The sequence below is a fragment of the Bombina bombina genome, chromosome 2 (genome assembly GCF_027579735.1).
Source record: "Bombina bombina isolate aBomBom1 chromosome 2, aBomBom1.pri, whole genome shotgun sequence".
Lineage (NCBI taxonomy): Eukaryota > Metazoa > Chordata > Amphibia > Anura > Bombinatoridae > Bombina > Bombina bombina.
The window spans coordinates 822,746,242-822,772,276 of NC_069500.1; the positions used below are offsets into that span (position 1 = coordinate 822,746,242).

The 26,035-nt window shown below is 39.1% G+C and overlaps 1 protein-coding gene across 3 annotated transcripts in view; it reads right to left on the reverse strand.

Annotated features, from left to right (window-relative positions):
* Positions 1–319: 319 nt before the first annotated feature.
* The window catches only part of LOC128649688 (nuclear receptor ROR-beta), a 106,271-nt gene continuing 80,555 nt past the window's right edge, over positions 320–26,035 (reverse strand). For all 3 annotated transcript variants that reach the window (XM_053703086.1, XM_053703085.1, XM_053703084.1), the window contains 2 exons: positions 5,180–5,292; positions 320–3,133 (listed from right to left, as the gene is read on the reverse strand). In XM_053703086.1, the coding sequence (XP_053559061.1) occupies positions 2,972–3,133; positions 5,180–5,292 (275 nt within the window). In that variant the 3' untranslated portion in view covers positions 320–2,971. The remainder of the gene's footprint in view (positions 3,134–5,179; positions 5,293–26,035) is intronic.

Sequence of the window (26,035 nt, forward strand, 5' to 3'; positions counted from 1 at the left end):
GGGTTTGAATGAGAATGGACTTTTTTCCACTTTTTTTCTCCATTGACGTCTATGGGGGAATACGTGAACGCGCACGCATTATTGTAAGTTCGGCTTTTTGCGCTCACCAGGTTAGTGTGCGAGCAAAAACAGTTAACTTTCAATTTATATTACAAGCGGGAGCGTTAACTAGAGTTCCACTTGTAATCTGGCCCACTGTGTTTTTAAAAGCCTTATATTGATAATGATGTCGTATTCAAAGAAAACAAAGATATTCAACAGAATTTTTTTTTTATGTTTACTATCCCTTTAAGACAAAAAATTCAAACAAATCAGACCCTTTCTTTAAACACTGTACTTTTATTAAAATGAACCCCAGAAAGTTAGCTGAAGGAAACCCGATACATAACACAAAAAGACAGAAATATTTGCTATAACGAAGCAAAAATAAGACATACATTAACAAAGGTTCTCTTCTTTGCTTTCCACTTCTGTGCTGGATGATTTACCCGTACAGCCATCATACAATCTTTTTTTTTTTTTTAATACAAACAAATATATTATTTTATTTTTTTGTTAAAGTTTTGATTTTTCTTATAAAAATAGATGTGATCCTTAACAAGAAGCAACATTCAAAGACTAAAACAGTAACTACTTTTACCTTCTGGAAAAAATACTTTTTTTTCTCTTTTTTTTTTTAACATTTTCTTTTTCTTATGAGTTGTAGCTATTAGTGAACAGTGTAACTCTACAATGAGAGATCAAAGCTATATATATTCAACAGCTCACAAATGCCTCTCATAATATGGAACAATCTTCATTCTAATATCTATCACCTAACTGTATCACTATGTGGCTACAAAAGTTAAAAAAAAGTAAGAAGCCTGGCGGACCATTGGGCTCCTACATTCACAAGTTATCCCAAATATTTTTAAAGGAACCTTGTAGGCAAATATTTTTCTTGCACCATCTAAAATGGTGTTTCCCAGATCCAGTCCTCAGGACCCTTAACGGGACAGATATTCATTATATCAACTAGAGTACAGGTGAACTAATCAGTAACCATGGTTACTAACCTGCTCTCACTCATCAGCTGATTATTTCACCTGTGCTCTCGTTAAAAATTAAAGGGACGTTAAATCACATAAATAAAATTCTGCAATATACTTTCATTATTTATTTTGTCCCCTTTTCCTGTAATTCCATACTGCAATTGTGAGCTTTTCAGTTCCTGTTAGAAATGGAAGGGCAGAACACTTATATTCCACACAGCCATTGGCTGCATACTCTAGTGACCTATTTATAACTGTCTCTAATTGGACACAGCAGAGAAGTTAACCTAAATTACAACATGGCAGCTCCCATTGTTTTATAGACACTAAAACTTTACACTAATTTTGTCAATATTTAAATAGATAATGAAACTTTAAAAAAATACATCTACATGTTATTCTCAGATTAATCTTTTCTTTGAATGCATCATTCTATCTAGCATTTATTTAGTGTTTAATGTCCATTTAATGAATATTTGGCCTGTTAAGGGTCCTGAGAACTTGAGATTGTAGACACTGATCTAAAATAATTAATTTTAAAATACATTATTGTTGTGCTGAATACAACTACTATCTCTTTTCATTCTTAAGAAGGCTTTTCCACCCTCACCAATAGAGGACCAGAAGTTGTCCTCCTCAGCTGAAAAAAGGATATGAAATTTAAATGTCCTGCTAGTTTGAATTTAATGAACTTCTATAAAAATAGTGCTACTTGCAAATGTTGAAAATGGCAGAAAATGTTTGCTTACAGTTTCCCTTTAAGTTTAACAACAAAACCTTTATACACAGATAAAAGTAATATACAGTATGTTTATGACATTCACAAGAATAGATCTATGCAATATATTAATTTATTTTTGAATACACAGTGCTATGTTTTGGTTTTAAGTGTGTACTCCTCAAACATCACATTCAACCTTCTATTTACTAAGTTGCCAAACTTAGCAAACTCCAGTTAGAGATTTAGTAAACTCATGTCTCTGTTCTGAGCATAGGAACAGCAAACCGTACTGAAGATAGTGTTGCCACCATGTTTTGCTGGACACATGAGTTATACATGCTGCAGGGTGTGCAGAGGGGAACGTGAATAGTACTGTTCAGTGTCACTTTTCGTGTGCTGTCCAGGGTTGAAATTCATGTTCCTACCTGCACACCCTGCAGCATGTATAGCTCATAAGTGTCCAGGAAAACATGGCTGAGGTGGCAACCCTAACTGAAGATGGTATTAAATTCATTGCTAATTAATACAAATTAGCCATAGAGTTTCTAAGCACTCTGTAGTAACTAAACTGCTAAAGTGCAATAAGAGCATAAACAATAGGCATACTAAAAACATGTGAGTCTTAAAGGAGTATACATTTGATTATTATCATTTGTATGCAGGACACAAGCTTTAAATTGGGTCTGTGCAAAGGCAGGAATGATCTTCCTCCGTTTTAAACAGGTATGGAAGATACAGGAAACAGAACCACAAAATCCCACATAGAAAGAGAGATTTTGAAGTAGTTTTAGCTTACAACTAATCAGATAAATAGCATCCTTAGAGTTTAAGTCTTCTAGAACATTGAACATAATGCATCACTGCAATTGATAAATTGGAGAATTCCATTAGACAGTTCTAATGCAGCCAATAAGCAGATGCAATTAAACAGTTCAAAAGGTCAATATTGCGGCAACTGAAATAGACTAGTCCATTTGGTCAGCTTCAGTAAATATTTACATTGAGTCTTTCCAATCAGAAATTTTAATACATTTTTCCAATTGGCAGCTCCCACAGATAATAGCGGTTTGTCCAGTGAATATATCAGCGTTCTAGACACAGAGTCATAAGGAACTCTCTAACCAACAAAAATCATTCTCACTTCCCCTCTGCCCTCTATTTTATGTCTTACAAGAGGAGTTCATTTGAAGCTATGCAGATTCCTCTGGATTGGTCCTTTCTAGCTTTCCCGGAGGTTGGTATACTGAAGCTCAGCGCTAAACACCTCTTTGTACAGGGGAGGAAAAGACTGAACGGTTTCTGGGTGAAGAAGGCGAAAGAATTCCAGTTTGTCCATATGAAGGTTACAGATGGTCCTCATGAGAGGGAGTTTGGAGATCACCTGTTATACACACAGAGAAAAGTAAAGTTACTTTGATTCTTGAGCAAGTTGTGCCAACTGTAAAGTCTCAGAAATTTCAAAAGTTATAAAGATATAAGAAACTGATGGAAGTTTAAAGGGACAGTAAAGTCAAAATTGAACTTAAATAGATCGGCTACAGCATTATATTTTAAACGGTTTTCCAGTTTATTTCCATTTTCAGTGTTTAGTTCTCTTGGTATCCTTTGTTGAAGAGTAATCATAGGTGGACACGCAAGTGTCAATGCGTCTTTAGCAATCTGTCAGCAGAGTTTGCAACAATATTTATAGCAATGTTATACATAGTTGTGAAAACTAACCTCATGCACACTCCTAAGCTCTTATCAGTCTGCCTAGGTTTACTCTTCAACAAAGAATACAAAGCAAATGTGCTTATTAATACATTGCTGCTTGTTTCAACAGAGGATACAAAGAAAGTGAAGCAAATTAGAATAGAAGTACATTTTTAACCCTTTGAGTGCTAAGCACTTTCCCACCTGGGTGTTAAGCTGTTCAAATGTTTTTTTTATTTTTTTTAACTTTTTTTTCTTTTTCCAGATCCCCAAGACTTACACTGTTGGAAAGGTTAAGCGATTACCTTTCCAACAGTGGGTCTTGGGGGGCTGTAGCTGCTTAGATGCCTGAGATTCAGGCTTCTAAACAGCATGGCACCTTTTCCTATACTTAACATTGTTAAGTTTAAATAAAGTTTTGCGGTGACGTCATCACGTGTGACATCACCGCGCATAACGTGAAGCCCCGGTGATGCCTGTCACTATACAGGCCTGATCGCCGGGGTAGGAGCGGGTGGGAGCCCCCAGATCTCCCTCAAGTTGGAAGAGTGCTAGCGACGGCTCTGAGTCGTCGTTAGCACCTGAGTGGGAAACACTGCGACGAATCAGAGCCTTCGTTAGCCCTCAAGGGGTTAAAGTTGTTTAAATTTACATGCGCTATTTGAATCATGAATGTTTAATTCTGACTTTACTGCCTATTTAAAGGGACAATCTACTCCAAAATTGTTATTGTTTAAAAAGATAGATAATCCCTTTATTACCCATTCCCCAGTTTTGCATAACCAACACAGTTATATTAATATACTTTTTACCTCTGTTATTACCTTGTATCTAAGCCTCTGCAGACTGACCCCTTAACTTGGTTCTTTTGACAGACTTGCATTTTAGCCAATCAGTGCCGACTTAAATAACTCCATGGGAGTGAGCACAATGTTATCTATATTGCTCACATGCATTAGCGCTGTCTAGCTGTGAAAAACTGTCAAAATCCACTAAAATAAGAGGTGGCCTTCAAGGGCTTAGAAATTAGCATATGAGCCTACCTAGGTTTATGTTTCAACAAAGAATACCAAGAGAACAAAACAAATTTGATCATAAACGTATATTGGAAAATTGTTTAAAATGGCATATCCTATCTGACTCATATAAGTTTAATTTTGACTAGAGTGTCCCTTTAAGATGGTGCTGTGCAAAACTAGCAATCTTATGTTGAAAACACATTTATGCCCCTTACAAGAGGCAGTTCTTGAACATACTTAATTCACGTTAATAAATGCAATTTTCATAATAAAAAAGTTCAAAATATAATTAAAATCACTGTGCAAATATGCAACAAAGCCCTTTTGATTTTGTTAGATTCTGTTTGTTGATAACTACCCAAATCTCGTAAGGGCCGGGGCACAAATGTGTTTTCAACAGGTCCAAAGTGATGAATTTGAAGCATTTCAAAAATCAGAAAACTTGAATGATTTGGAATGGTTTTAAATAAATAAATAAAAAAACATGGAAAGTCATGCAATACAGAACTTTGCAGGGATTGAACACCTAGGACAAATTCTGAGAAGTTTGTCCACCTGCCATTTAATACATGAGGCCCAAAATTGCATGACAGAAGTACATTTCTTTTGTACTACACGTTTATATGAATCATGGAAGTTTAGTTCTGTTCCATGTCCCTTTATGTATAAGATGAAACCGTTACATGTTTTTGTGTTGTACATGGACAGAAACCCACCTTAGCCAAAAGATCATCACTGTTATGCTTCTTCTGTAGCTCTCTCTGCAAGGCCATAAATATCCTTTCCTGGATCTTCTGAACTTTATTAGATTCTGTTAGCCATGGGCGATCTGAAGAAATATAAACATTATGAGAGTAATTCATGCAGTAATTATCTGCTTAGATTTATATCATGAAAAAGGACAAAGCCTAGAATTTCATAGAAACAATAATCCCTACTTTTTTTTTTTTTTATATTTTTTATTGAGGTTCACCAAGCAGTACAAAGAAAAACATCTTACAATGTGAGACATTGATACATACATTCACAAATGCATGCAGTGAGAGGCGCTGAGAACCCCCCTCCTGCTACAAACAACAGTAATCACATTTAATTATATTTACGTCATAGTACGACATAGTATGCCTTCTGGCTGAAAATGAGGGCCACTTTTGGGCCTTTTACTCTCCGAAAACTTATGGAAGGCCAATGATAAATAGGGGACCACTTTTGTATCCCATCCAAAAGGTAGAATCTAATTTTATTTTATTTTTTTATATAGGAATAAAACCTGGTAGGCTACTCATAGGCCATTTACTTAACAAAATAATAACAGCTATAACTAACAAACCGACTTATGGGCGGCAAATAATGGCTAATATAAACTTATAAAGTAGTCATTGAATTTAAATGTGTACTATAAAAATACAAAATATTCTGGGCAATGATCTTACTTAAAGTGAGACTTGATAATATATAGTCGGTATACACAATACATTTATGTCAAAGTGTAGCTTGTATATATAAAAAGCTAGGAACACCTGCCTTAGGTTTACAGAGAAAAAAGTGTAATGAACGGCAAGGTCCATTAGCTACCAGATAAAGAATATTTAATACTTAGGATAGGGCAGAGACTGGCTAACTCTGCCTAGAGTTGTGGAGGGTTTTAGTTGCCTCTAACTGCAGCAATTCTAGGTATGGGAGAGGGTGCCTAGCCGGGCAATATCTAATTGCTGCAGTCAGTGGCATATCTATTGGACGCTATTGAAATAGCAAATGTTGTATATATTCCCCTTGCATACTTAGTGCTAAAACCACTAACATTCATTCACAAATGATAACTAGCTGCCACTCTCAGGCTTCCTAGAGTGGGGTTTCGCTAGAAAAAGGGAATTATGGAATAGCAATATTGTTAAGACCCCTCTAGGATTTTGAAATTTTGCTGAATCTTATTCTAAAACAGTTTGTATAACAATGTAGAAACTATTATGACCAACATCTATCCTAAGACCCTGAAAATATTGCATGTATAATATAAAGAGCCAGTGGAGAGCAAACTTATAAATTAGAAGTACCGTTCAGGTAAACATATCAAGTACTGTTAATCACGTAAATTATAGAAAGCAAGTAATTTTTCCAAATAGCTGCGCAAGGTACTCTTTGATCCTGCTATTCATAATACGATAGTATGAAAGAGTATGAAGCAACTGCTTAAAGAGTAATCGACTATGTGAATTAAAATTATATCATTATCCTTAGACCTCTGTAGGTTACGATAAGCATTGAGCTGAAGAAGGCCATAGGCTTATATATAAAGGTCTAATAAGTGATACAACTGACACATATCTATCACATATTGTGTTTCAGCAAGGCAATAGGTAATTATCAAAGTGTACTATCGATTGAATGTGTGTATAGATCAGTCTCTGTTACCTTTAATGATCAGGACATGAGGATTAGAGTGTGTATCTGCTATAAGATGGAGATTCACTCCATGTTCAATATCCCCATATGGAGGCTTCTATAATGCATATTGTATCCATACTATCGTATGGGGATAGGGATAAACTGGCACTACACTGGTTTAAAGTAAGAAAAAGAATCATTGGATTCCGGTGCTACCCCTTAGAAACCATTAGTTAACAAAGAGAGAAAAAAGGGAAAGATAGGGGTTTATATAGCACTCATACTTACTAATATGGGTATGAAGTTAGTTAAAAAAACTATACTTTAATTATTTGTTTAAAAGATATGGGGTAACAACCCCTACCGTTACACACGAACCACTACCTATTATCAAAGAAACTAAACTAAACTAAAAACAAGCCAACAGTCACTTCTCTGTTTCCTGGCCGATAGCAGGAAACGTCGGCATCAGGTGGCTGAAGTGACTGACCGGCAATATACAAAATATTTAGAGCAAACGCGTTTCGGCTATGACCTAGCCTTTCTCAATGCTATATTTTGCTGACAGTTAGTAAACCCGAGGCTACCGGGTGCGCGAGCTTTTAAACCCGTTCTCAGACCGAGAATTAGCCAATTGGGTGAGTATCTGGGAAGACGCCTTCTTAGTATCCAATGGTTACGCTGGGTAGAAGACGCCTACACACCGGATAGGACTATATGGCTGAGAAGTGTATTGGGTATGTCGCGCATGCGTGTTACTCCACTAATAGCATATATAGAGAATCACTTGTATGACAGCTGCTATATTACAAAATAATCTATATCTATATTGATTGAACAAGTAAGTATCGTATTCAAACGTAAACCATTCAAACCACAAACTTAATCAATATTGTACTCAATAGGTTCCATTATAGCGATTATTATATACCAAAGCTTAAATAGTGCTATACCGTTATAAAACTTTACAGCACTATTAGCAGCCACAGTACTATTTGTAGCCATGTGTTAAACCAAATAATGCTAAACACTGTACATTGGAAGCTTTATTCTGATGATAAAGGATTTTCACGTAAGTATCTGGCCAAACTTAATTATGTTGGGTTACGTACTTGGTTATGATAATTCCCACAAAAAAACATAATTTATGTAAGAACTTACCTGATAAATTCATTTCTTTCATATTAACAAGAGTCCATGAGCTAGTGACGTATGGGATATACATTCCTACCAGGAGGGGCAAAGTTTCCCAAACCTTAAAATGCCTATAAATACACCCCTCACCACACCCACAAATCAGTTTAACGAATAGCCAAGAAGTGGGGTGATAAGAAAAAAAGTGCGAAGCATATAAAATAAGGAATTGGAATAATTGTGCTTTATACAAAAAAATCATAACCACCACAAAAAAGGGTGGGCCTCATGGACTCTTGTTAATATGAAAGAAATGAATTTATCAGGTAAGTTCTTACATAAATTATGTTTTCTTTCATGTAATTAACAAGAGTCCATGAGCTAGTGACGTATGGGATAATGACTACCCAAGATGTGGATCTTTCCACACAAGAGTCACTAGAGAGGGAGGGATAAAATAAAGACAGCCAATTCCTGCTGAAAATAATCCACACCCAAAATAAAGTTTAACAAAAAACATAAGCAGAAGATTCAAACTGAAACCGCTGCCTGAAGAACTTTTCTACCAAAAACTGCTTCAGAAGAAGAAAATACATCAAAATGGTAGAATTTAGTAAAAGTATGCAAAGAGGACCAAGTTGCTGCTTTGCAGATCTGGTCAACCGAAGCTTCATTCCTAAACGCCCAGGAAGTAGAAACTGACCTAGTAGAATGAGCTGTAATTCTTTGAGGCGGAATTTTACCCGACTCAACATAGGCAAGATGAATTAAAGATTTCAACCAAGATGCCAAAGAAATGGCAGAAGCTTTCTGGCCTTTCCTAGAACCGGAAAAGATAACAAATAGACTAGAAGTCTTACGGAAAGATTTCGTAGCTTCAACATAATATTTCAAAGCTCTAACAACATCCAAAGAATGCAATGATTTCTCCTTAGAATTCTTAGGATTAGGACATAATGAAGGAACCACAATTTCTCTACTAATGTTGTTGGAATTCACAACTTTAGGTAAAAATTCAAAAGAAGTTCGCAACACCGCCTTATCCTGATGAAAAATCAGAAAAGGAGACTCACACGAAAGAGCAGATAATTCAGAAACTCTTCTAGCAGAAGAGATGGCCAAAAGGAACAAAACTTTCCAAGAAAGTAATTAAATGTCCAATGAATGCATAGGTTCAAACGGAGGAGCTTGAAGAGCTCCCAAAACCAAATTCAAACTCCATGGAGGAGAAATTGACTTAATGACAGGTTTTATACGAACCAAAGCTTGTACAAAACAATGAATATCAGGAAGAATAGCAATCTTTCTGTGAAAAAGAACAGAAAGAGCGGAGATTTGTCCTTTCAAAGAACTCGCGGACAAACCCTTATCTAAACCATCCTGAAGAAACTGTAAAATTCTCGGTATTCTAAAAGAATGCCAAGAAAAATGATGAGAAAGACACCAAGAAATATAAGTCTTCCAGACTCTATAATATATCTCTCGAGATACAGATTTACGAGCCTGTAACATAGTATTAATCACGGAGTCAGAGAAACCTCTATGACCAAGAATCAAGCGTTCAATCTCCATACCTTTAAATTTAAGGATTTCAGATCCGGATGGAAAAAAGGACCTTGTGACAGAAGGTCTGGTCTTAACGGAAGAGTCCATGGTTGGCAAGATGCCATCCGGACAAGATCCGCATACCAAAACCTGTGAGGCCATGCCGGAGCTATTAGCAGAACAAACGAGCATTCCCTCAGAATCTTGGAGATTACTCTTGGAAGAAGAACTAGAGGCGGAAAGATATAGGCAGGATGATACTTCCAAGGAAGTGATAATGCATCCACTGCCTCCGCCTGAGGATCCCGGGATCTGGACAGATACCTGGGAAGTTTCTTGTTTAGATGAGAGGCCATCAGATCTATTTCTGGGAGCCCCCACATTTGAACAATCTGAAGAAATACCTCTGGGTGAAGAGACCATTCGCCCGGATGCAACGTTTGGCGACTGAGATAATCCGCTTCCCAATTGTCTACACCTGGGATATGAATCGCAGAGATTAGACAGGAGCTGGATTCCGCCCAAACCAGAATTCGAGATACTTCTTTCATAGCCAGAGGACTGTGAGTCCCTCCTTGATGATTGATGTATGCCACAGTTGTGACATTGTCTGTCTGAAAACAAATGAACTATTCTCTCTTCAGAAGAGGCCAAAACTGAAGAGCTCTGAAAATTGCACGGAGTTCCAAGATATTGATCGGTAATCTCACCTCCTGAGATTCCCAAACTCCTTGTGCCGTCAGAGATCCCCACACAGCTCCCCAACCTGTGAGACTTGCATCTGTTGAAATTACAGTCCAGGTCGGAAGAACAAAAGAAGCCCCCTGAATTAAACGATGGTGATCTGTCCACCATGTTAGAGAGTGCCGAACAATCGGTTTTAAAGATATTAATTGATATATCTTTGTGTAATCCCTGCACCATTGGTTCAGCATACAGAGCTGAAGAGGTCGCATGTGAAAACGAGCAAAGGGGATCGCGTCCGATGCAGCAGTCATAAGACCTAGAATTTCCATGCATAAGGCTACCGAAGGGAATGATTGAGACTGAAGGTTTCGACAGGCTGTAATCAATTTTAGACGTCTCTTGTCTGTTAAAGACAAAGTCATGGACACTGAATCTATCTGGAAACCCAGAAAGGTTACCCTTGTTTGAGGAATCAAAGAACTTTTTGGTAAATTGATCCTCCAACCATGATCTTGAAGAAACAACACAAGTCGATTCGTATGAGACTCTGCTAAATGTAAAGACGGAGCAAGTACCAAGATATCGTCCAAATAAGGAAATACCACAATACCCTGTTCTCTGATTACAGACAGAAGGGCACCGAGAATCTTTGTGAAAATTCTTGGAGCTGTAGCAAGGCCAAACGGTAGAGCCACAAATTGGTAATGCTTGTCTAGAAAAGAGAATCTCAGGAACTGATAATGATCTGGATGAATCGGAATATGCAGATATGCATCCTGTAAATCTATTGTGGACATATAATTCCCTTGCTGAACAAAAGGCAATATAGTCCTTACAGTTACCATCTTGAACGTTGGTATCCTTACATAACGATTCAATAATTTTAGATCCAGAACTGGTCTGAAGGAATTCTCCTTCTTTGGTACAATGAAGAGATTTGAATAAAACCCCATCCCCTGTTCCGGAACTGGAACTGGCATAATTACTCCAGCCAACTCTAGATCTGAAACACAATTCAGAAATGCTTGAGCTTTCACTGGATTTACTGGGACATGGGAAAGAAAAAATCTCTTTGCAGGAGGTCTCATCTTGAAACCAATTCTGTACCCTTCTGAAACAATGTTCTGAATCCAAAGATTTTGAACAGAATTGATCCAAATTTCTTTGAAAAAACGTAACCTGCCCCCTACCAGCTGAACTGGAATGAGGGCCGTACCTTCATGTGAACTTAGAAGCAGGCTTTGCCTTTCTAGCAGGCTTGGATTTATTCCAGACTGGAGATGGTTTCCAAACTGAAACTGCTCCTGAGGACGAAGGATCAGGCTTTTGTTCTTTGTTGAAACGAAAGGAACGAAAACGATTGTTAGCCCTGTTTTTACCTTTAGACTTTTTATCCTGTGGTAAAAAAGTTCCTTTCCCACCAGTAACAGTTGAAATAATAGAATCCAACTGAGAACCAAATAATTTGTTTCCCTGGAAAGAAATGGAAAGTAGAGTTGATTTAGAAGCCATATCAGCATTCCAAGTCTTAAGCCATAAAGCTCTTCTGGCTAAGATAGCCAGAGACATAAATCTAACATCAACTCTAATAATATCAAAAATGGCATCACAGATGAAATTATTAGCATGCTGGAGAAGAATAATAATATCATGAGAATCACGATTTGTTACTTGTTGCGCTAGAGTTTCCAACCAAAAAGTTGAAGCTGCAGCAACATCAGCCAATGATATAGCAGGTCTAAGAAGATTACCTGAACATAGATAAGCTTTTCTTAGAAAAGATTCAATTTTTCTATCTAAAGGATCCTTAAACGAGGTACCATCTGATGTAGGAATGGTAGTACGTTTAGCAAGGGTAGAAATAGCCCCATCAACTTTAGGGATTTTGTCCCAAAATTCTAACCTGTCAGGCGGAACAGGATATAATTGCTTAAAACGTTTAGAAGGAGTAAATGAATTACCCAATCTATCCCATTCCTTAGCAATTACTGCAGAAATAGCATTAGGAACAGGAAAGACTTCTGGAATAACCGCAGGAGCTTTAAAAACCTTATCCAAACGTATAGAATTAGTATCAAGAGGACTAGAATCCTCTATTTCTAAAGCAATTAGTACTTCTTTAAGTAAAGAGCGAATAAATTCCATCTTAAATAAATATGAAGATTTATCAGCATCAATCTCTGAGACAGAATCCTCTGAACCAGAAGAGTCCAAAGAATCAGAATGATGGTGTTCATTTAAAAATTCATCTGTAGAGAGAGAAGATTTAAAAGACTTTTTACGTTTACTAGAAGGAGAAATAACAGACAAAGCCTTCTTTATGGATTCAGAAACAAAATCTCTTATGTTATCAGGAACATTCTGCACCTTAGATGTTGAGGGAACTGCAACAGGCAATGGTACATCACTAAAGGAAATATTATCTGCATTAACAAGTTTGTCATGACATTTAATACAAACAACAGCTGGAGGAATAGCTACCAAAAGTTTACAGCAGATACACTTAGCTTTGGTAGATCCAGCAGGCAGAGGTTTTCCTGTAGTATCTTCTGGCTCAGATGCAACGTGAGACATCTTGCAATATGTAAGAGAAAAAACAACATATAAAGCAAAATAGATCAAATTCCTTATAAGACAGTTTCAGGAATGGGAAAAAAATGCCAAACATCAAGCTTCTAGCAACCAGAAGCAAATGAAAAATGAGACTGAAATAATGTGGAGACAAAAGCGACGCCCATATTTTTTGGCGCCAAATAAGACGCCCACATTATTTGGCGCCTAAATGCTTTTGGCGCCAAAAATGACGCCACATCCGGAACGCCGACATTTTTGGCGCAAAATAACGTCAAAAATGACGCAACTTCCGGCGACACGTATGACGCCGGAAACGGAAATGAATTTTTGCGCCAAAAAAGTCCGCGCCAAGAATGACGCAATAAAATGAAGCATTTTCAGCCCCCGCGAGCCTAACAGCCCACAGGGAAAAAAGTCAAATTTTTGAGGTAAGAAAAAATATGATAATTAAAGCATAATCCCAAATATGAAACTGACTGTCTGGAAATAAGGAAAGTTGAACATTCTGAGTCAAGGCAAATAAATGTTTGAATACATATATTTAGAACTTTATAAATAAAGTGCCCAACCATAGCTTAGAGTGTCACAGAAAATAAGACTTACTTACCCCAGGACACTCATCTACATGTTTGTAGAAAGCCAAACCAGTACTGAAACGAGAATCAGTAGAGGAAATGGTAAATATAAGAGTATATCGTCGATCTGAAAAGGGAGGTAAGAGATGAATCTCTACGACCGATAACAGAGAACCTTATGAAATAGACCCCGTAGAAGGAGATCACTGCATTCAATAGGCAATACTCTCCTCACATCCCTCTGACATTCACTGCACGCTGAGAGGAAAACCGGGCTCCAACTTGCTGCGGAGCGCATATCAACGTAGAATCTAGCACAAACTTACTTCACCACCTCCATCGGAGGCAAAGTTTGTAAAACTGATTTGTGGGTGTGGTGAGGGGTGTATTTATAGGCATTTTAAGGTTTGGGAAACTTTGCCCCTCCTGGTAGGAATGTATATCCCATACGTCACTAGCTCATGGACTCTTGTTAATTACATGAAAGAAATAGTATTTCTTGGGATTTATATGGATATGATCCAATATATAACCTCCATGTATAGCGATACTATACCATTGCGTCACCTGTACATATCAAAGCAAACATTAGGTGATATATAAGGTACACATATTATTAGTGAGGATTAAGCTTAAGAACTCACTTTTCACACTAATTAGTATCGCTATACATGGAGGTTATATATTGGATCATATCCATATAAATCCCAAGAAATACTATTTTTTGTGGGAATTATCATAACCAAGTACGTAACCCAACATAATTAAGTTTGGCCAGATACTTACGTGAAAATCCTTTATCATCAGAATAAAGCTTCCAATGTACAGTGTTTAGCATTATTTGGTTTAACACATGGCTACAAATAGTACTGTGGCTGCTAATAGTGCTGTAAAGTTTTATAACGGTATAGCACTATTTAAGCTTTGGTATAGAATAATCGCTATAATGGAACCTATTGAGTACAATATTGATTAAGTTTGTGGTTTGAATGGTTTACGTTTGAATACGATACTTACTTGTTCAATCAATATAGATATAGATTATTTTGTAATATAGCAGCTGTCATACAAGTGATTCTCTATATATGCTATTAGTGGAGTAACACGCATGCGCGACATACCCAATACACTTCTCAGCCATATAGTCCAATCCGGTGTGTAGGCGTCTTCAACCCAGCGTAACCATTGGATACTAAGAAGGCGTCTTCCCAGATACTCACCCAATTGGCTAATTCTCGGTCTGAGAACGGGTTTAAAAGCTCGCGCACCCGGTAGCCTCGGGTTTACTAACTGTCAGCAAAATATAGCATTGAGAAAGGCTAGGTCACAGCCGAAACGCGTTTGCTCTAAATATTTTGTATATTGCCGGTCAGTCACTTCAGCCACCTGATGCCGACGTTTCCTGCTATCGGCCAGGAAACAGAGAAGTGACTGTTGGCTTGTTTTTAGTTTAGTTTAGTTTCTTTGATAATAGGTAGTGGTTCGTGTGTAACGGTAGGGGTTGTTACCCCATATCTTTTAAACAAATAATTAAAGTATAGTTTTTTTAACTAACTTCATACCCATATTAGTAAGTATGAGTGCTATATAAACCCCTATCTTTCCCTTTTTTCTCTCTTTGTTATCCATACTATCGTCCCATACGGAGATAGGTAATTGTGCAATTAAAATGAAATTCTCAATATGGGAGCAAACTGTCCGTTAACCTAGTGCATGAAAATGTTTACAAAGTTACTAACAAATATTGACCTGCTTATACCTCTTCCTCTGAAACAAAATAAATGTACAAAGCAGGTTCTAATATACTTTATAAAAAGCACCAGCAGATCACACCTTAAGATCTACAGAAGGAGCCATTCCAGTATACAGAGGAACCTGATTTAGCACAGTACTTCATCTGTGTTCTATATTCCAGTACGTAGGAGTATATTATAAAAAAAAACAACTGCCATAGTCCTCCATACAAAAATTCTTCGCAGACTATAAAGTCTCAGATCAATAGACCCCCATGAATTCAAATTAGTCTGGGAGAGAATGTAAATAGTGGTGCTTTCCTTAAAGTCTATCCTATACCAGTCCGGTTGTGTCCCCTTCCTCTCACTCCCTGGAGGGATCCAGACAGCACCACTGCCCCCAAAAAGTCCAGAGCTATGAGAACTGTTGTTGCAATAATACTGGGCAATTCCAAGTATGGTACTGGGTCGGTATGCTGGCACAGTCCAGTCTCTGTTCCACATGTCATAGCTTGTGGCATCTCTAGTGTCCCAATCTGACCAGAAAGCTCTTCAGGAAGGCTCCGGTGCTCAAAGAAGGTGTCTTTTATATTGGGTTTTATAATCTGACGCCCTGATCCAGGAGGTCGGCCGCATCCTCCTTGGCAGGGATAGAGAGCTCAGAAGAAGCAATTGTTAACGGATCCTGCAGCGAACAAGCAGGGTCCCCCCGTAAATGAGGCTGCCCGGATTTCAGGGGCTTCAGCCTCAACAACTTTATAGTGTTAGTAGTCTTGTCCAGTGAGATCTCGCAAACGGCACTCCCCATACTCGCATTCTACACAAGAGCTTGGAGACGATCCAGTCTAGCAATACATTTACACTCCTGCTCTCTCAGAAGATCCTGAAGGAGTCTATAAACTTCCTCCATTACCTGTAAATTACTCAAAATGGCGGGGATCGCCGGGTATTGCTCAGGCCCTCAAGTTGCTGCCCTGAACTCTCCTCCGTCGCAACAGAGGCCGCTCAATCCAGTCAGGTCTGGGCACTTCCTTTCAAGCGATCCGGGGGAGGGCGTCTCCCCAGATCACAGACACCGGCACCACCCGGGTTGTTGCACAAGGCAGGTGCGGTCTCGTAGTGCGAGGTAAGTTCAGCAGTCCCCTAGCTACCGGTCCGCCTCCCTGTCTTGACCACTATAGGGAGATGTGGTGTTTGCAGCTCTTCAGTCAGTTGTTGCTCACCCTCCGCCCTCCGATAGCCAAGGATCAGGTATCGGTAAAAGCTCAGTCTATTCCGGCAATCCCGATTTTTAGGCCCAATGTTGAGGAGGCCACGATATCCGCCAACTGCAGCCAAACTCTACTTTCACAGGCCCACCAGTGGCAACCCAGCTGCTCTCCCAGTTGTAAAGGTGCAATTTTGGATAGTTTGTTATGCAATTAGGGTAGATTTTATCAACTTTAAGCTAAACTGTGGCAGGAGCTATCATCAGACACAACCGTTCAGCACACTAGTTGGCTCCGCCCCCAATAATCCCTACTTTAAACTAGAAGTTTTCTATTCCCATAATGACATGTTTTTTATCTCTCCCATGATCAATATGGCCTCTCAGTCTCTGTACATTCAGGCATTTATATGTATTGGTTCTTTTGAGTAGAACCAGAATATCTGATTTCAGTATATTACAATATATTCATGATTGAACAACAGAATTAAACGTTTTGCCTCTTTTCACATACTTTAAAGGTAAAGTGTACCCTAAAATTGTTCTCCATTTTAATTTGTTCCCAGTGATCCAGTTTACCTGCTGGAGTGTATTAAAGGGACAGTCTACACCAGAATTTTTATTGTTTTAAAAGATAGATAATCCCTTTATTACCCATTTCCCAGTTTTGCATAACTAACACATTTATAATAATATACTTTTAACCTCTGTGATTATCTTGTATCTAAGCCTCTGCAAACTGCCCCTTTTTTCAGTTCTTTTGACAGACTTGCAGTCTAGCCAATCAGTGCCTGCTCCCAGATTACTTCACGTGCACGAGCACAGTGTTATCTATATGAAATATGTGAACTAACACCCTCTAGTGGTGAAAAACTGTTAAAATGCATTCTGAAAGAGTTGGGCTTCAAGGTCTAAGAAATTAGCATATGAACCTCCTAGGTTAACCTTTCAACTAAGAATACCAAGAGAACAAAGCAAAATTGGTGATAAAAGTAAATTGGAAAATTGTTTAAAATTACATGCTCTATCTGAATCATGAAAGTTTATTTTGGCCTAGACTGTCCCTTTAAATTGTGCACAAATAACTCATTTACCTTTATTTCAGCATTTGAAATTGACGATTTGCCTGGGGTATCCCCACCTAATACTCAACTTAAGTATTGGCAGTAGAAAAGCTGTGTAAACATAGCCAGCAGAAGAAATTAAACTCCTAGTAGAGGTTAGGAGAGATAAGTAATAAAATGCTAAATTTCAATTGTTCTCCCTGTGTATTGGGCTAAGATAAGGAAGCATTTGTGAGTACAGAAAGTAATAAAATAAGGGGCTCTCTACAAGTTCAACCCATTTTAACGGGTTATGGTTTTAACCCTTTGAGTGCTAACAATGGCTCTGAACCGTCGCAAATTCTCCCAGTTAGGTGCTGACGACGCTCATAGCCGTCGCTAGCACTCACCCACCTTGAGGGCAATCTGGGGGCTCCCACCTACTCCCACCCTGGCGATTTGTCCTGAATACTGAGAGGCATCGCCGGGGCTTCACGTTTCATGCAGTGACGTCACGCGCAATGACGTGATAACGTCACCGCGCAACTTTATTTAAAATTAACAATGGACAATATAGGGAAATGGGGACATGCTGCTAAGAAGCCTGTATCTTAGGCATCTAAGCAGCTACAGACCCCCAAGACCCACCGTTGGAAAGGTAATCGCCTAATATAAGCATTGGGTATCTGGAAAAAAAGTAAAAAATAAAAAAGCTCAAATCCAGCTTAGCACCCAGGTGGGAAATGGCTTAGCAGCCAAAGGGTTAAAGAACAAGCTATTTCATATACACAAATAAATCTAAATGAGCAATTTCTCATACATTTTATGCTCTGCAGCTGGTATAACAAGCAATTGGAAACATATTAAGGCAAAAACAATTTTACAGTACACTATCCCTTTAACTCTACACACCTCTCTTCAATGCCAAATATGTTTAATTACACTGTAAGCTTCAGAACCTTTCAGACCGTGTAAAAACATAATTTATGCTTACCTGATAAATTTATTTCTCTTGTAGTGTAGTCAGTCCACGGGTCATCCATTACTTATGGAATATATCTCTTCCTAACAGGAAGCTGCAAGAGGATCACCCAGCAGAGCTGCTATATAGCTCCGCCCCTCACATGTCATATTCAGTCATTCGACCAAAGCAGACGAGAAAGGAGAAACCATAGGGTGCAGTGGTGACTGGAGTTTAATTAAAATTTAGGTCTGCCTTAAAGACAGGGCGGGCCGTGGACTGACTACACTACAAGAGAAATAAATTTATCAGGTAAGCATAAATTATGTTTTCTCTTGTTAAGTGTAGTCAGTCCACGGGTCATCCATTACTTATGGAATACCAATACCAAAGCTAAAGTACACGGATGAAGGGAGGGACAAGGCAGGAACATTAAACAGAAGGAACCACTGCCTGAAGTACCTTTCTCCCAAAAATAGCCTCCGAAGAAGCAAAAGTGTCAAATTTGTAAAATTTTGAAAAGGTGTGAAGCGAAGACCAAGTCGCAGCCTTGCAAATCTGTTCAACAGAGGCCTCATTTTTAAAGGCCCAGGTGGAAGCCACAGCTCTAGTAGAATGAGCTGTAATCCTTTCAGGAGGCTGCTGTCCAGCAGTCTCATAGGCTAAACGTATTATGCTACGAAGCCAAAAAGAGAGAGAGGTAGCCGAAGCCTTTTGACCTCTTCTCTGTCCAGAGTAAACGACAAACAGGGAAGAAGTTTGACGAAAATCTTTAGTTGCCTGCAAATAGAACTTCAGGGCACGGACTACGTCCAAATTATGCAAAAGTTGTTCCTTCTTTGAAGAAGGGTTAGGACACAGTGATGGAACAACAATCTCTTGATTGATATTCCTGTTAGTAACTACCTTAGGTAAGAACCCAGGTTTAGTACGCAGAACTACCTTGTCTGAATGAAAAATCAGATAAGGAGAATCACAATGTAAGGCAGATAACTCAGAGACTCTTCGAGCCGAGGAAATAGCCATCAAAAACAAAACCTTCCAGGATAACAGCTTGATATCAATGGAATGAAGGGGTTCAAATGGAACGCCTTGAAGAACATTAAGAACTAAGTTTAAGCTCCACGGTGGAGCAACAGTCTTAAACACAGGCTTAATCCTAGTTAAAGCCTGACAAAAAGCCTGAACTTCTGGAACTTCAGCCAGACGTTTGTGTAGAAGAATAGACAGAGCAGAAATCTGTCCCTTTAACGAACTAGCAGATAAGCCCTTTTCTAAACCCTCTTGTAGAAAGGACAATATCCTAGGAATCCTAACCTTACTCCATGAGTAACTCTTGGATTCGCACCAATATAAATATTTACGCCATATCTTATGGTAAATGTTTCTGGTAACAGGCTTCCTAGCCTGTATTAAGGTATCAATAACCGACTCCGAGAAGCCACGCTTTGATAGAATCAAGCGTTCAATCTCCATGCAGTCAGCCTCAGAGAAATTAGATTTGGATGTTTGAAAGGACCCTGAATTAGAAGGTCCTGTCTCAGAGGCAGAGACCACGGTGAACAGGACGACATGTCCACTAGGTCTGCATACCAGGTCCTGCGTGGCCACGCAGGCACTATCAGAATCACCGAAGCTCTCTCCTGTTTGATCTTGGCAATCAAACGAGGAAGCATCGGGAATGGTGGAAACACATAAGCCATGTTGAAGACCCAAGGGGCTGTCAGAGCATCTATCAGCACCGCTCCCGGGTCCCTGGACCTGGATCCGTAACAAGGAAGCTTGGCGTTCTGGCGAGACGCCATGAGATCCAGATCTGGTTTGCCCCAACGATGAATCAGTTGAGCAAAGACCTCCGGATGAAGTTCCCACTCCCCCGGATGAAAAGTCTGGCGACTTAGAAAATCCGCCTCCCAGTTCTCTACGCCTGGGATGTAAATCGCTGACAGGTGGCAAGAGTGAGACTCTGCCCAGCGAATTATCTTTGAGACTTCCAACATCGCTAGGGAACTTCTGGTTCCCCCTTGATGGTTGATGTAAGCCACAGTCGTGATGTTGTCCGACTGAAATCTGATGAACCTCAGAGTTGCTAACTGAGGCCAAGCTAGGAGAGCATTGAATATTGCTCTTAATTCCAGAATATTTATTGGGAGGAGTTTCTCCTCCTGAGTCCATAATCCCTGAGCTTTCAGGGAGTTCCAGACTGCGCCCCAGCCTAGAAGGCTGGCGTCTGTTGTTACAATCGTCCAATCTGGCCTGCGAAAGGTCATCCCCTTGGACAGATGTGGCCGAGAGAGCCACCATAGAAGAGAATCTCTGGTCTCTTGATCCAGACTTAGTAGGGGGGACAAATCTGAGTAATCCCCGTTCCACTGACTTAGCATGCACAATTGCAGCGGTCTGAGATGCAGGCGCGCAAATGGTACTATGTCCATTGCCGCTACCATTAAGCCGATTACTTCCATGCACTGAGCTACTGACGGGTGTGGAATGGAATGAAGGACACGGCAAGCATTTAGAAGTTTTGATAACCTGGCCTCTGTCAGGTAAATTTTCATCTCTACAGAATCTATAAGAGTCCCTAGAAAGGGAACTCTTGTAAGTGGTAATAGAGAACTCTTTTCCACGTTCACCTTCCACCCATGCGACCTCAGAAATGCCAGAACTATCTCTGTATGAGACTTGTCGTCTAGGTACGGAGTCACCGCTATGCCTCGCGGTCTTAGTACCGCCAGAAGTGAGCCCAGAACTTTTGTAAAGATTCTTGGAGCCGTAGCTAATCCGAAGGGAAGAGCTACAAACTGGTAATGCCTGTCTAGGAAAGCAAATCTTAGGTACCGATAATGATCCTTGTGAATCGGTATGTGAAGGTAGGCATCCTTTAAATCCACTGTGGTCATGTACTGACCCTCTTGGATCATGGGAAGGATGGTTCGAATAGTTTCCATTTTGAATGATGGAACTCTTAGAAATTTGTTTAGGATTTTTAAGTCCAAGATTGGTCTGAAGGTTCCCTCTTTCTTGGGAACCACAAATAGATTTGAATAGAATCTCTGCCCGTGTTCCGTCCGCGGAACTGGGTGGATCACCCCCATTAGTAAAAGGTCTTATACACAGCGTAGAAACGCCTCTTTCTTTATTTGGTTTGCTGATAACCTTGAAAGATGAAATCTCCCTCGTGGAGGAGAAGTTTTGAAGTCCAGGAGATATCCCTGAGATATGATCTCCAACGCCCAGGGATCCTGGACATCTCTTGCCCAAGCCTGGGCGAAGAGAGAAAGTCTGCCCCCCACTAGATCCGTTTCCGGATAGGGGGCCCTCTCTTCATGCTGTCTTGGGGGCAGCAGCAGGTTTCTTGGCCTGCTTGCCCTTGTTCCAGGACTGGTTAACTTTCCAGCCCTGCCTGTAACGAGCAACAGCTCCTTCCTGTTTTGGAGTTGATGCTGCTCCAGCCTTGAAGTTACGAAAGGCACGGAAATTAGACTGTTTGGCCTTTGATTTGGCCCTGTCCTGAGGTAGAGCATGGCCCTTACCTCCCGTAATGTCAGCTATAATTTCTTTCAAGCCGGGCCCGAATAAGGTCTGCCCTTTGAAAGGAATATTAAGCAATTTAGATTTAGAAGTCACGTCAGCTGACCAGGATTTAAGCCATAGCGCTCTGCGCGCTTGGATGGCGAATCCGGAGTTCTTAGCCGTAAGTTTGGTTAAATGTACGACGGCATCAGAAACAAATGCGTTAGCTAGCTTAAGTGCTTTAAGCTTGTTCATAATTTCATCCAATGGAGCTGTGCGAATGGCCTCTTCCAGAGACTCAAACCAGAATGCCGCCGCAGCAGTGACAGGCGCAATGCATGCAAGGGGCTGTAAGATAAAACCTTGTTGAACAAACATTTTCTTAAGGTAACCCTCTAATTTCTTATCCATTGGATCTGAAAAGGCACAACTATCCTCCACCGGGATAGTGGTACGCTTAGCTAAAGTAGAAACTGCTCCCTCCACCTTAGGGACCGCCTGCCATAAGTCTCGTGTGGTGGCGTCTATAGGAAACATTTTCCTAAATATGGGAGGAGGGGAAAAGGGCACACCAGGTCTATCCCACTCCTTGCTAATAATCTCTGTAAGCCTTTTAGGTATAGGAAACACGTCAGTACACACCGGTACCGCATAGTATCTGTCCAACCTACATAATTTTTCTGGAATTGCAACCGTGTTACAATCATTCAGAGCCGCTAATACCTCCCCTAGCAATATGCGGAGGTTCTCAAGCTTAAATTTAAAATTAGAAATCTCTGAATCCAGTCTCCCTGGATCAGATCCGTCACCCACAGAATGAAGCTCTCCGTCTTCACGTTCTGCAAACTGTGACGCAGTATCTGACATGGCTCTCACCTCATCCGCGCGCTCTGTCCTTAACCCAGAGCTATCGCGCTTGCCTCTTAATTCTGGCAATTTAGATAATACTTCTGTCATAACAGTAGCCATGTCTTGCAAAGTGATTTGTAAGGGCCTCCCTGATGTACTTGGCGCCACAAAATCACGCACCTCCTGAGCGGGAGGCGAAGGTACTGACACGTGAGGAGAGTTAGTCGGCATAACTTCCCCCTCGTTGTCTGGTGATAATTTCTTTACATGTAAAGATTGACTTTTATTTAAAGTAGCATCAATGCAATTAGTACATAAATTTCTATTGGGCTCCACATTGGCCTTTAAACATAGTGAACAAAGAGATTCATCTGTGTCAGACATGTTTAAACAGACTAGCAATGAGACTAGCAAGCTTGGAAATACTTTTCTAAATAAATTTACAAGCAATATAAAAAAACGCTACTGTGCCTTTAAGAAGCACAAAAAGCTGTCACAGTTGAAATAACAATGAACCAAAATAGTTATAGCAACCAATTTTTCACAGTAAATGTATTAAGTTAGCAAAGGATTGCACCCACCAGCAAATGGATGATTAACCCCTTAATACCCAAAAACGGATTAACAATTTAATAATTAACGTTTTTCTCACAGTCAAAACACACTGTCACAGGTCTGCTGTGACTGATTACCTCCCTCAAAATGAATTTTGAAGACCCCTGAGCTCTCTAGAGACGATCTGGATCATGGAGGATGAAGTAGACAGATTGTGACTGAATTTTTACTGCGCAAAAAAGCGCTAAAATAGGCCCCTACCACTCATATTACAACAGTGGGGAAGCTCAGAAAACTGTTTCTATGCAGAAAACAAAGATGGCCATGTGGTAAAAATCATGCCCCAATAAGTTTTATCACCAAGTACCTCACAAAAAACGATTAACATGCCATTAAACGTTTTGAACATACATTTTAAAAGTTATGAAGTGTTATTAATAAGCCTGCTACCAGTCGCTTTTACTGCAGTTAAGGCTCATACATTATTTCAGTATTAACAGTATTTTCAGAGTCAATTCCATTCCTTAGAAAAATACATTCAGTGTACACACACTCATCAGCCTAATACCAGTCGCTATCACTGCATTTAAGGCTGAACTTACTTTACATTGGTATCAGCAGTATTTCCTCAGTCAATTCCATTCCTCAGAAAAATAATTTACTGCACATACCTCTTTTGCAGGGGGGGCCTGCATGCTATTCCCCTTCTCTGAAGTTACCTCACTCCTCAGATGAGAACAGCCAGTGGATCTTAGTTACGTCTGCTAAGATCATAGAAAACGCAGGCAGATTCTTCTTCTAATGCTGCCTGAGAATAAACAGCACACTCCGGTGCCATTTAAAATAACAAACTTTTGATTGTAGAAATAAACTAAGTTAAAAAACACCACAGACCTCTCACAGCGACCTATCTTATTAGGCTGCAAGAGAATGACTGAATATGACATGTGAGGGGAGGAGCTATATAGCAGCTCTACTGGGTGATCCTCTTGCAGCTTCCTGTTAGGAAGAGATATATTCCATAAGTAATGGATGACCCGTGGACTGACTACACTTAACAAGAGAAAAAGCTGCATTAACTAATAGTTGTTGTTCAAGGGCAAGGTCATTCCCTCTATTTCATAATTTCACATATATTGTCATTTTCCCCACGCAAGAAGTATAGCAATTTATATATCTGTGTAAATCTGACTTTGCTTTATAAATAACATAATAAAAATGATAAGTGTATCCATTTTCACTTTAGCTGAGATGAGTCAATCAGCTATCCTCCACAATTTGTATTGGGACCTATGACTAAAGTTTAATTATTTATTTTGTAATTATAAATGGAAATTTTCAAGTAGCTGTATGATCATTTAAGTGTATATTGTTTGCTCCTTTTTATAGATAATATTTATTCTCTTTGTTAACCTCAGGTTCATACGGTGTTATTTTTAATGGGACATTTGTTTATTAAAATTTATCAAGGTATATTCAATGCATTATGTATAATGAGAACTACAGAGCACATAGGCAGAAGCGCAAATTATTCTACTTGTTGCCTCATCCACACAAATTGAAACAATATTAGATTTGGAAGTAAAAAATTAATGTACGCTCAGAGAGGGATTTCCTGGTATTTTGGGGCTGGACTTCATATGCTACAGGAAAGTTCTTCTCTGTGAAAGGCACATGTTGAGCAAAAAGAGACTGCTTCTTGGGTGGTAACGAGCCATAGAACAAGCTATTATGTTATTGTTTGTTCCCAGGTCGAGAGCTTTTTTTTAATTTTTTTTATTTACCCCAATTTATCTGTCTGTATTCCTTCCCTGTATTTGTATAATATGTTAGAATTGAGTTGTTTTTAAATTTGGGACATCATTAGCATAGCTTGGCAATACTTATTTATAGGTTTAAAATGTCTGACATATACAAGGTTACATTAATGTAATAACACCAAGATATTAAAAGAGAAAACTTTATATATATATATATATATATATATATATATATATATATATTTTACACACACTACTATACAATATATGTCACTATAAAAAATTAAAAGCATTTCTATTATAAAAGGCAGAACGTATAAGCCATGACACTGGAATGTGCACTTAACTTTTAGATGAGGTACTAAATGCCTGAATGCAATGGGTAAAAATGACTATATTAAAGTGTTTTGCTTGTATCAGTGTTTGCATCAGTGTCTGTGCACAAACATTAGTTATAAGTGCCTGTGTGCAGAGTGTGTTTGTAGAGACAGGGTTTATGTGCATGTGCATATTTTTGGTTATGTCAAAATCGGCAGTTTTAAAGGGACATATAACTAAAACAAAATCTTTCATGATTCATATAGAGCAGTTATGGCGAACCTTGGAACTCCAGATGTTTCAGAACTACATTTCCCATGATGCTTAGGCACTCTGCAGTCCAGCCGATCATGGGAAATGTAGTTCTGAAACATCTTTAGTGCTAAGGTTCGCTATCACTGATATAGAGCATACAATTTTAAACAAATTTCCAACTTTCTTTTATTATCAAATGTGCTTAATTGATTTTCTTAGTATTGTTTGTTCCAGCTAAAGCAATTAACTACTGGGAGATAGATAAACATTGAGTGAGCCAATGACGAGAAGCATATATATGCAGCTACTAAAAAGCAGCTAGCTCCCAGTAGTGCATTAATGCTCATGAGCCTACCTAGGTATGCTTTTAAAGAAAGGATACACAAAGAATGATTTAAATTAGATAATAGAAGTAAATTGAAAAGTTGTATGCCCTATCTGAACCATAAAAACATTTTTAAGTTTCATGCCCCTTTAA